The 12,643-nt window shown below is 41.1% G+C and overlaps 1 protein-coding gene across 1 annotated transcript in view; it reads right to left on the minus strand.

The window, feature by feature from the left end:
* Positions 1-610: 610 nt before the first annotated feature.
* LOC127578749 (short transient receptor potential channel 4-associated protein-like) overlaps positions 611-12,643 on the minus strand; it is an 85,954-nt gene continuing 73,921 nt past the window's right edge. The window contains 7 exon segments of the mRNA XM_052031162.1: positions 611-3,719; positions 5,894-5,946; positions 5,949-5,993; positions 5,996-6,074; positions 6,076-6,099; positions 8,910-8,965; positions 8,968-9,021. Of these exon segments, the coding sequence (XP_051887122.1) occupies positions 3,582-3,719; positions 5,894-5,946; positions 5,949-5,993; positions 5,996-6,074; positions 6,076-6,099; positions 8,910-8,965; positions 8,968-9,021 (449 nt within the window). The 3' untranslated portion in view covers positions 611-3,581.

A 12,643-nucleotide genomic window follows, 5' to 3' on the forward strand; every position in this document is an offset into this window, starting at 1 on the left:
AACAAACAGATCCTGAAAAACAAGTAATACCTAATTTATCCCACTCTTTAAAAACTACATCAGTCATAGAAGGTTTAAAAAAATTAGAGAAAATGGGACTAGACAGAAAAACCTCAATAAACCAAATATTTTCTAACTGCAACCAAATCCTCCAAGGATTTTATTCCGATATATCTCCTTACTGTGACAAATGCAATAACGGAGAGGCTTCTTTAATTCACATGTTCTGGATGTGTCAGAGTCTTAAAAAAATATTGGACAGAGGAGTTTCAAACTTTCTGTACATTTTAAAATAAATTTTAAACTTAATCCTTTGACTGCATTATTTAGGATCGTTGGAGAAAAAGATACAACTTTGAAGGCTTCTGATCTACAAATTCTGGCTTTTATTTCTCTTATAGCCAGGAGAGCTGTGTTGCTTAAATGGAAGGAAGTTACTCCGCCTACTCATGCTCAATGGTTACAGGATGTTTTGTCATACCTGAATCTAGAGAAGATCCATTGTTCAATTCTTGAATCTAACTTAGACTTTCAAACCCTGTGGAAACCTTCTTTGAAGTATTTCAAAACCTTTGATTTGGTGACTAAAATACAGACATTGGCTGACATTGTTACGTTTCAAGGGGTTTTTCCTTGTTTTTTTTTATTAAACAGCTTCGGTTTTCGGTAGTGGAGTTAGATTTTTTTAAATAATAAATTATTCAAATTTTTGCTTTATTAACTATTACATGTTGATTATTAATTTAGAGTATTGTAATCCTAAGTATGATTTAACAATGTATTCAGTAGTATTTTTACTTTTTTGATGTACTCAGTATTTTTTTCATGGATTTTAATAAAATATTGTAAAAGAAAGATTTCAGTAAGAATGCAAACCAACTGAGGTTAAAACAATATCTACAAAATACCTTTCAGATTAAGGAAGAGATTTCAGTGAGGTGTAGACCAAATTTGTCATTGCTCGAGTTGACCTGCAGCATCCACACATCAAATGCCCAAAGATATTGTAAAATCCATGCAAGTAGCTTTGCTCACGATCTGAAGGTGTTACATAACAATCCAGACCAAAGATTATAGGCTCAAGTTGTGAGAGCTGGTGCTTGGAAGGTTCATTCCCACACATAAGTATTATTTGTTTTTCAATTAATTAAAACAGTCACTGGCAATAAGCTGCTTGTGAATACTGAGACCATTTTTCTAGTTATAGAATTGTAATCTCAGCGAGGCTGAGGAGTTGGACTGACTTGGTCATCACCACCTTCTGCACACAGCTCAATCTTTCATTATCAGGTGGTGTAAACCTGGTGCTAACCTATCTCCACTATGTACAGGCTATCCGGTAAAAGTAATTAACAGCCTGGTCCTGGATTTTGTACAAAAGCCCTTCTACTGTACTTCAAAGAATCTTAAACCATCTGGGAAATCTTAAAGGTTCCAGCTACCTTTTTAACTAGACTGTGTGACTATCAACGTAGAAAGATAGAACACAAAGTGCCTTTATTCTTTCACAATACTATTAAGAACCACCCCAGGTTAACCTGACAATCAAACCCTGTCAAGCAATTGGATAGAGTCCCTCTGAACTTAAGATCTCAAGTTAAACAAATCCTTGGACAAATATCTCTTCCACCTTCTCTGAAAATTAAAACTTGTTTCCCTTCACATTTCCCATGAAGGGTCTTTGATCTGAAATGGTAAATGTTTCAATTTCACAGATGCTGCCTGACCTGCTGAGTGTTTCCAGCATTTTTCTTTTTATTTCAGATTGTGTACAGACAGCTCAGCAAGAGATCAGAATACAAGGTTTTAGTTTGGGATTCTAAAAATATGCAAGTAGAAAACAAAAAGCAGATCAACTATACAATGAAGCATGAGGCTCACCAGTATGGACAACATGTAGGCTTATTAATTGGCAAAATATTTCAAATAGGATTTGGCAGTTTTGGCCCAGGAAAGAGATGAGACTACCTAGAGCAACTTTCAGTCTTTGATCAGATTTACTGGGTGCACTGATATCAATGCAAAAGGGATAATCAGACAAGCCAGTACACAACATTGTGCATCCTCATATTGTGGATGGTCTTTATTTATCAACTCGTACAGCTCTATCAGCATTGACAGATCTGTAGCCACCCGAACTTTTTCCTTTGTAAAATCTTAATACTCTCCAGACCCAAGGCATTTGGAAAAAATCTGCTCTTCCAAAGTGCATGAATAGAGAATAAACAATTTGCACCTTTATACACTTCACTGAAATCATCGTGACATTGAATTTTTTGTTTAATGTCACAGGTCAACTTTTCAACCCAGTAATTTCTCCACAGTTTATAAACTGCACTAACTCAGGCCCATTAATCATTATGTTAAACATACACATAGCTCACTGATCTAGTGGTTTACACAGCATGTTTGCACAAATCAGCATTCCATTAACAGATGACCCTCCTGTTGTTCAGGAAGTTTACCCTGTGATTAGCTGAACCACACAGACCAGGAATAGCCTGGCAATAAGCTCAGTCAGCTGATTATGGCCAGAGTTGGACTAGCACTGTGGGTAGGAAGAGGAGAAATGGCTACGGTAATGAGTCCTGATCAGTATCTAATGCTTCTAGCTGCAAGTTCAAGAACAGAACTTAATTCAACTTCAATGTCCACTCCTATATAATTCAATTGACTGCTGAAACTCATTCTGAAATTTCAAGCACGGGCAACGTACTCAAGGGTGACCAGCACCCATGGAACTGAACCCAGTAAGGGATCACCACCTTTGGGAAGGAAGTTGGCAAGAGAAAAAAAATAGATGATATATGAAAATTATAAAGGTTTTGTGTATGTTACCATTAGAAAATTAAACTACCCCAGACGTGCTTTTCAAAAAGCTACAAGGGCATTCAATGGACTGTACGCCAAAATCTGGGTATAATTAGTACACTGTATATATTATAAACTATGAGGATTTAATAAGCTGCACGTGTAAGATTCAAGCAGATTCAAATACTCGAGGAGAAACAGATCATTCAAATTCTAACAGCAACTCAGTTTTAACAAACTAGTTAAAATGTTACTGTGAATGTAATATAACTATAAACTCGCACACGAGTTTCACACTGAAAGTTGTTCTGCTGGCCACTTGCATCTTAACATAACCAGGAAGATACCAAGTGACACACACACTAATGTTTAAAATACCAAATCAGCATGGGATATTAAAAAAAATTTGATCATAAAAGTGCTCCCTCCTTTATACCTTTAGGCCCAGGCAGTGCTGGTTTGCAGGCAGCTTTGACTCTTGTATCCAGTGACAGAAGATTTCTAACCTTCCCACAACCTCCTCCCCCCTCACCCCCCCACCCCCCCAGCCAATAATATATGGGTTCAGAAGCCCAGAGGATAGTAATCAAAGACAAAAGGCATCAGTCCATGGTTAAAATAAAAGTATTTGCACTAATCAACCACCAGCTCTTCCACAACTCCCAGTGTGGCTGTGAATAAACATCAGTCACCACAGCCTGAATTCCATGGTTTTGGGCTGAATCTGCAGCTGTACAAAGCATCAGTCCAGTTGGTCTAAAAGGTGAACATTAGTCTTCACTGAAGTCTTTATCAACGCTCATGTACGCTTTATCAATGTAGCTAATGATTGCACAAGGGGCTGTCTGGTCTGGACAAAGCAGCAGTGAGACTGTCTCTTTCCAGTAACTGAAATTAATGCAGGAGCTCTGTGGGAGAAACAGGATGAAGTTCAAAATTTTATCTAAAATAATAAGTCATTAAGACACTTAAACAGAAGCTCAACATAGAAAGGACCTTTTATTCGAGTCCCTCAGTCAAAAAAGCAGCAATTGATGTTGGATAGTACCCAGGCTTCTAGAGCTCATACAGCATCAACCAACTGACCAATCTTTCGTGAGCCAGATGCAGAGGAATGACAATTGCTTTGGCACAGGCGGTGGCCAACTGGCCCATGGAGAGCATGCTAGCTCTTTGTAGAGCAATCCAGCCAGTCCCTTCCCCAACTCTATCCTCTTGGATCTCTCTCAACTCCCTGTCTGATTCCTTTTCAGGGTATGTAGGGGAGAATGAGATGCGGGGATACAAGGAAATATGGACCCAATAAGCTGAATGGCCTCCTGTGCAAGAGCAGACTGCAAGGATCGGCAAATTATTCAAGCACACAGGCCATGAAAGCCATGCACAGACCAATCCTGTCAACATTAACACACAGGGCATGAGCCATCAACCCAAACAAAGAGTAAGATGGATAACTAACTCCTATCAGCTAAATAAGTGTTCAGTGCAAAGTTGAACTTTGAATCTTTTTACAGAGAATCAGAGATACAGCATGGAAAACAGGCCCTTGGCCTATCAAGTCTGTGCCAATGTCAAGCTCTTTTTTTTAAAAAAGGTATTAATCCTACTCTGACCCATTTTATTCTCTTATTCCATCAACTCCTCATACCACTCAAATTCTACCATTTATCTACATATTAGGGCAATTTATGTGAACAATTAACCCACCAATCTGCACATTTTTGGGATGTGAAGCAGTCAGAGGAAACATGCAAACTCCACAGAGATAGCACTGGAGTCAGGATTCAACCCAGGTTTGCTGGAGCTGAGGCAGCAGTTCTACTAGCTGTATCACTGTGCTGTCCTTCGTATAACAATCCAAGAACAACAACTCACCAAGCCTTGCTATCATTCCCTCCCAAACTACTGATCTCAGGGCAAAGCATCCACCAAGTCCAGGGATACAGAGGTTTGGATAAAGAGGAAAAAAGGAAGCTTACTGCAGGCATGGAGACCAGTGGAGGCCCATCAAGAGTATAAAAAAACTTGTAGGGAGATACTTAAAGGAAATTAGGAAGGCAAAGAGAGATGAGTTGTCAAGGGAAGTGGTCGAGGTGGGTATAATTGCAATATTCCAGACTACTGTGGAAGACAAGGGAAAAGATTGCTGCCACTCTGGCTGAGATTTTTAATTCTTCTCCAGCCACAGTAAGCTACCAGATGACTGGAGGACAGCAAATGTGGTAAGTCTTTTCAAAAAGGGCAGCAGGGGAGAGCCTGGTAATTACAGACCTGTGAGCCCAACATCAGCAGTAGGAAGTTATTAGAAAAAATTCTGAAGAGGATTTATGATCACTTGTAAAGACAGGGACCAATTAGAGACAGCCAGGATGGCTTTGTCAAGGGCAGAGCTTGTCTGACCAATCTGACTGAATTTTATGAAGAGGGTAACAAGTGTATTGATAACGGCAGTGCAGTAGATGTGATTTACATTAACTTCATTAAGGTCTTTGACAAGGAGACCGTCAAAGGTTAGGGCCACATAAGAGACTGGTCCAAAAGGTTAGGGCCCATGGGATCCGGGGTAAGTTTGCAAAGCACTAGCTTTGTGATAGTGATGGTACAGGGTTGGTTTTGTGATGGATGCCTGTGACTACTGGTGCTCCACAGGGATCAGTGCTGGGACCCTTGCTGTTTGTAATATATGTGATATGGATATAGAGGGATGATCAGCAAGTTCGCTGAGGGACAAGGAATATTGGAGGAGGTTTTGAAGGGTAGTCTGAGGCAACAAGGTTATATTGATGTGTTTGTGAAATGGGTTGAAAAATGGCAGATGGAATTTAATCCTGAAAGATGTGAGGTGATGCATTTTGGGAGTACTTATGAGGCTAGGAATACATATGGGATACAGGTGGGCTGAATGGCCTGTTTCCATGGTGATTGCCATGACCAAGGTTGCAGAAGCCCCACCTGTTCAATCACATGGCTGGAGAGGAGCATGGCTGCAAATGAGGTAAAATTAGACTACATATAAAGAAATATTTCAGCAGCTTTACTTAAGTCGACTGATAAGGAGTTCCTCAGCTGTGGCCAGACTCACATTTTCCAGACAGGTGCTGTCCTTATCTTTGTTGAGGTAATGTTCTTGCCAAAGCGGAGCAGGCTGTGGAAATTGTTGAGAAGGAATCCTGGATATTCTCAGAAAGCTCTTTCTCCCGCAGGGCATTCAGGTAAAATGGCAGTTTGCCCTTGCGCCTTGCTAGCATCAGGATCACTAGGCTGGGTGTTCAGACAGCTGACATTTTCCTGAGTAGAGAAACAACATCAGTAACACACTTCCCTGGCTCACATCTTTGGAGTAACAAGAGGCAAATAATGGTGAAGCTTAATAGACATATTTATTAATATCGAGCAAAGAATCTTTGAATATGAATATAGAAGGTGTGATTAATTGGATGTGAATGTAGGAGGTATGATTAGTAAATGTGTGAATTACATGAAATTGGTGTGTTGTGGATAGTGAGGAAAGCCGTCTCAGGTTACAGCAAGATAGAGTAAGTTGGAAAGTTGTGCGTAGCGTTGGCAGAAGGAATTTAATTACGTGTGAGGTGATGCATTTTAGTAAGTCAAATAGTGGTAGGACATATGGTAGGTTCTTAAGGTTGGTGAGCAGAGAGACCCTTGGGGTCCAAGTCCATAGTTTTCTGAAAGTGGCAACACAGGTCGATAAGGTGGTGAAGGGCATATGGTGTGCTTGCCTTAGTACATTGAGGCAGAGCATACAAGAGTTGGGATGTTAGGTTGCTATTTTACAAAGGATTGGTTAGGCTGCACTAGAGCAGTTCTGGTCGCCACACTACAGAGAGGATGTGATGGCACTGCAGAGCGTGTTGCCTGGATTGGAGGACTTTAGTGATGGGTTGGGATTGGATAGGTTGGGTTTGTTTTCCCTGGAGGGAAGGAGGCTGAGGAGTGACCTGATAGAAGTATACAAGATTATGAGGGGCAGAGATATGGTAGACAGAATCTTTTTCCCACCATAGTGTTATCAAAATCAAAAGAACAGATTTGTGAGAGGTAGGTGTTTTAAAAGGGATCTGACAGCTAAGATTTTTACTTCCACATAGGAAGTGCTTCATATCTGGAACACGCTGTAAGGGGTGGTGGTGGAGAAGTCGGATACGATTACCATGTTTAAGAGACATTTACACAGACACTTAAGTAGATAATGTATAGATAGATACAGACCTAATGTGGGCAAATGGGATTCAGGTTGATGGGCAAAATGTCGGCATGGATGAGAGAGACTGTAGGGCCTATTTCTGTGCCGTATGACTGTGACTGTCTGAAACGTAACGGCAGAGAAAAAAGCCATTCAACCCATCTTGTGCACGCTGACTTTCTCGAAGACCTCTTTAGGTCATTTTTACTAACTGGCTCTTTGCTTGTTGCCCTACAATTTCTCTCTTTTGTGTTTATGTCCAATTCTGGAAGCTTGACGGAAAACTGCTTCTATCAACTCCCCAAGTAATAAATTACAAACATCTACTTGCTGGAAAATAACATTTTTCTTCATGTCACCCCTGCTCCTCTGCCAATCACATTAAATTCTTGCTTTGGTTCTTGACCCAGCAGCGTTGGAAATAGCTTCTCCATATTCATGTTCAGGGGAAAACAGGGCCCCAGCGAACCTTGAGGGAGTGTGGAAAATCAGCGAGCCAGATGAATTCTGGATTTCCGAAGACTGGGATAACGAATTACCGGAGTACTTCCGTACAAAGGGAATCCACAGAAGGACAGTGCCACAAAAATGGTCCCCCAAGTAGAAGATCAACCATTACCTTGGGCAGCTGGCTTATTCCTGCTCCTGTCACCTTTTTGTAGTTAGAAGTTGGTCATTTGTACTTTGTACCATTCAGTAACATCACGGCTACCTCAGGACCCCTTACCTGCAATAACCCCATATTCCTCAATTCACTTAATATCCAGATATCTACAACAAAAATATTAAATCGGCACATTTGGTATTTAGAGCCTGCTCAGCCATTTAATACCATGCCTGATTATACAAATTCAGTTAGCTGTTCCTGTTTTCTCCCCGTATTTCTTGATCCCTTAGCCAAGAACTATATTCAACTCTTTCTTGAACATATTCAATGATTCATTCAGCTTCAGTGGAGAGAATTCCACAGGTTGATCACGCGCTGGTCCAGGAGAGATCTTGAATTGCATATCCACAGATCCCTGAAGCTGATAGGTGAACAAGGTGGTGGCATTCACAATACTTGCCTTTATTGGCCAAGGCACAAAAGTCAACAGCATGGAGGCCATGATATGACTACAGCAAATACTAGTTAGATCACAGCTACAAAACAATTCTGATAACCACACTACAGGAAGGATGCGATACCACTAGAGAAAGCGCTGAGGAGAACTTCAAGAATGTTGTCAGAGCTGCAGAATTATAGTTAAGAGGGAGAGATGGGAATCGGCTGGGTTACTTTCTGTGGAACAAAAAAGTATTAATTGAGGTATATAACTTACAGCCTAGATAAAGTTAACAGGAATGAGTTAATTTCCATTTGCAGCAGGGACAATAACTAGGGAGCAGATTGGTTGAAGGATTAGAGAGGGTTGATGAAAAGCTTTTTCCAATCAATGGATTGCAGGGTCTGAAAATTATTGGCTCAAAGTGTGGTGGAGGCAGAGACACTAACCACATTGGCTGAACACTTGAAGGGTTGTAACTCCGATGGATCAGGAATTGAGAAGCGAGATTTAATGTGAAGTCTACTTTTGGGTGGCATATACATGATGGAAAAAAACAGCCTCCTTTGGTGATGCAAATTCCTTTCACTCTAATGATACAAATAAACTAAAACAATTTCAGATGGTCTTTCGTGTGTTTCCTTAATAGATTTCATTTTATTGAAGAGATTGCTCTTCAACTGATATCCAGGAAAATGTCCACTTGATTTACTGCTCAATGCCATCAGCTCTAAAATCTTAACCTACAATGGAAATGCATACTGACACCAGGATATCAAAGAACATGCTAAAACAAAACACTTAAATTTGACAAAAATGTAAATACACCATTAAAAAATTCAGTTTACCTGCGTGAGGGTCTGCACTTGAATAATGTTAATTAGACGGAAAAGGAACGAGAGCCGGTTTCCACATGGGACATGTAGGACAACAGGCAGCATTGGGAAATCACTTCTGCAACTGAATATAGGCACAGGTGGTCAGTAACAGAACAGCACATTCCAGTCCTTTATCACATGGGATGGTGGGAAAATTACAAACCACGTTTACACAAACCTCAACCAACTTGTCATAACAGGAGAGTGGAATTTTAACAACTTGATGTAAACAGTTCAAATGGTTATCACTGTGGGCTTTTGATATACCGGGAACTGTGCGAGTCTCAGCTCTCCACAACCAATTTTGGCAGCATGATTTTCACCATATGAAATAAAAGAAATACTAGAAAATTTCTGCAGTAAGGGAACATCTATGGAAGGAAAAACAGAGTTAACATTTCAGGCTGAAGACTATCAAACCTGGGGTAGAGAAAAACAAATTAGATTTAAGCTAACTTGTTTTCCCTCTTTTCCAGTTCTGATGAGAGGCTCTCAACATGAAAATGTTTTTCTTTTCACAGAGGCTGCTTGTGCCTACTGAGCTTTTTTGATTTTTAGTGATCATTATGCAACTTGGACTGGTCAGTTGATGGTAGCCAAGCCGAGAAGCAGCATGGCTCTCTTTCTACTGCAAGAGCTGGAAAGCCCACCATCTGTGAAGTTGGTGTGGTTGTGGAAGAGGAGAAAAATAGGGCTTGAGTTGCAATTATGGTGTAAATGGCCTCCGAGATGGTCACTACTAATTGTACTGAGGCTGTTACTTGAATGTTGTCTGCCTGTTTCATTCTAAAACCTGATCTTCACATCAACCTGCAGGAGGGGGGTACAGCTGCTTCATTGCTGGATGAACTGCAAACAAATCTGAGCAGAGCAAGATTGTCACTCTTAGCCTTTCGATGTCAGGAATATCAGTAATGAAGTAGCTGAAGATACTGCCCTGAGATACGCCTTCAGTAATGCCCCGCCTATTTCCCAGAACATTCACTGGACAGACATACAACAAGCAATGGCACTAAAGTACAAGTCAGGAGTGAGTGGCCCCACCAGAACTGAACACCTGACATCAGAGCCCATGAAATCTGATGGCATCAGATAAAACACAAGGAAATCACTTCTTGTTACTTATTGTCTGCCCTCAGGGCCCCCAGTTTGAAGAAACGTTGACCATGAGAAACAAGGACACAGATTTATTCTGGGTTGGTGCCTTCAATGTCCAGCAACATGATTGGCACCACAGTCGACTAAGTCAAAGAGATGTGCATCACCTCGCACTTATCTGGCCTATTTCTCTGCCCAAATTTCCAACTGAATTATACCCTGCTTTGACCACCTTCCTCATTATGCACAACTCCACCAATTGTGTGTTACCTGCAAACTTTATAATCAGATCACCTACATCTTCATTCAAATCGTTCATCTATGTTACAAGCAACAAAATAACTGATCCTTGAGGAAGACTACTGGTCACAGAAAAACACCCTTCACTACTACCTGCTGTCACCTTTGACCAAGCCAATTTCGTATCCAACCTACCAACATACTGTGGATTCAATATGAATTAATCTTCTGGATCAGCCAACCATCTCCTACCTTGCTTCCCTCAATATCCTGGAAGAGACTGCCTCAGGCCCTAGGGACTTATTTACCTTAAATGTTTTTTCCAAGACACCCAACACTGCCTCATTCTTAACATCAACATACCCTCCCTTTTGTCACCATCATCCATGTCCTACTCCTTGGAGAATACAGATACAAAATAATTGTTTAGGACTTCACCCAATTCCTCTAGCTCCAGGCATAAATCCCCTTTGTTTTTCAGTGGACGTACCCTGTATTTCAATTTCAGGGCTACTTGATAGCCCTGTCAATGACATCTTCCATTACTTCATTGATAAATTGGTTGGTTATCAGCCTAAGTGGATTTATGCTGCTTTTCGCAGACAGAGCACATCCTGGAATTGGATGGAAAAACGGGAGGTGGTCACCATTGGCCAGAAATATAAATGGAGAATCCATACAAATACTATGAAGATGAAGGCCCTGCAGCAAGTGGTGCACCTCCTGATTGCCTAAACCCTCACTATTATCCATAAGCTAGGAATATGATTAGACATTCTCTACTTCCCTGCATGAGTGCAGCTGTAACATCATTTGATGCTCAATACCATTCACTACATTAAATGACCACTCTCTCCATGACCAGCACATAATTGTGTCATGGTATTCCATCTGCAACATGCACTGTAACAACTCCAAGATTTTTTTGATAACCCCTCTGAAACACTCAACCTTCAGCATCTAGAAGGACAGACCGGTGCGCGGGAACACCAAAATTTCCAAGTCTCTCACCATCCTGACTTGGAAATATATTGCCATTGTAAAGTTACCACCACATAGGAATAGCTTTATCATAGACTACTGTGGCTTAAGGTGGTGGCTTATTACCAACTTCTTAATAGGTAAAGATGGGCAAGAAATTCTAGATTTGCCAACAAAGCCCAGGATTTGCAAATTAATAAAAACAATGCTTTTAATAATTATTTACCCCTCCTCCCACCAGAGTACCACACTGGACTGCTATGAAAGCTTGACATAGAACACTATAGCACAGTACAGGCCCTCGACCCACAACATTGTGTCGATATTTTATCCTTCTCTAATATCTATCTAACCCTTCCCACCCATTTCTCTATCATTCATGTGTCTAGGAGTCCCTTAAATGTCCCTAATGTATCTGTCCCCACAACCTCTGCCAGCAGTGCATTTCAAGCACCCACCACTCTGTGTAAAAAAATAAATAAATTTACCCCTGACATCCCCCTTACATCTTCCTTCAATCACCTTAAAATTATGCCCCTTGTGTTAGCCATTGTCGCCCTGGGAAAAAGGCTCTGACTGTCCACTCGATCTATGCCTCTCATCATCTTGTACACCTCTATCAAGTCACCTCTCATTCTCCTTCTCTCCAAAGAGAGAAGCCCGAGCTCACTCAACCTATCCTCATAAAACATGCTCACCAATCCAGGCAGCATCTTGGTAAATCTCCTCTGCACCCTCACTAAAGCTTTCACATCCTTCCTATAATGAGACGACCAGAAATGAACACAATACTCCACTTGTGGTCTAACCAGAGTTCTATAGAGCTGCAACATTGCCTCGCGGCTCTTGAACTCAATACACCGACTAGTGAAGGCCAACACACCATATGCCTTCTTAACAACCTTATTGACCTGCACAGAACCTTGAGGGATCTATGAACGTGGACCCCAAAATCCCTCTGTTCCTTCACACTGCTAAGAGTCCTGCCATTAACCTTGTATTCTGCCTTCGAATTCGATCTTCCAAAGTGTATCACTTCACTTTTCCGGGTTGAACTCCATCTGCCTCTTCCCATCCCAGGTCTGCATCCTATCAATGTCCTATACAGCAACCTTCTACACTATCCACAACACCACCAACCTTCATGTCATCCGTAAACTTACTAACCCACCCTTCCGCATCCTCATCCAAGTAATTTATAAAAATCACAAAGAGCAGGGGTCCAAGAACTGATCCCTGCAGAATACCACTGGTCACTGACCTCCAGGCAGAATACGCTCCACCTTCTGTCTTCTATGGGCGAGCCAATTCGGAATCCACACAGCCAAGCTTCCCTGGATCCCATAACCTCCTGACTTTCTGAATAAGCCTTCCATGAGGAACCT

This window comes from Pristis pectinata, chromosome 16 (assembly GCF_009764475.1).
Source record: "Pristis pectinata isolate sPriPec2 chromosome 16, sPriPec2.1.pri, whole genome shotgun sequence".
NCBI lineage: Eukaryota > Metazoa > Chordata > Chondrichthyes > Rhinopristiformes > Pristidae > Pristis > Pristis pectinata.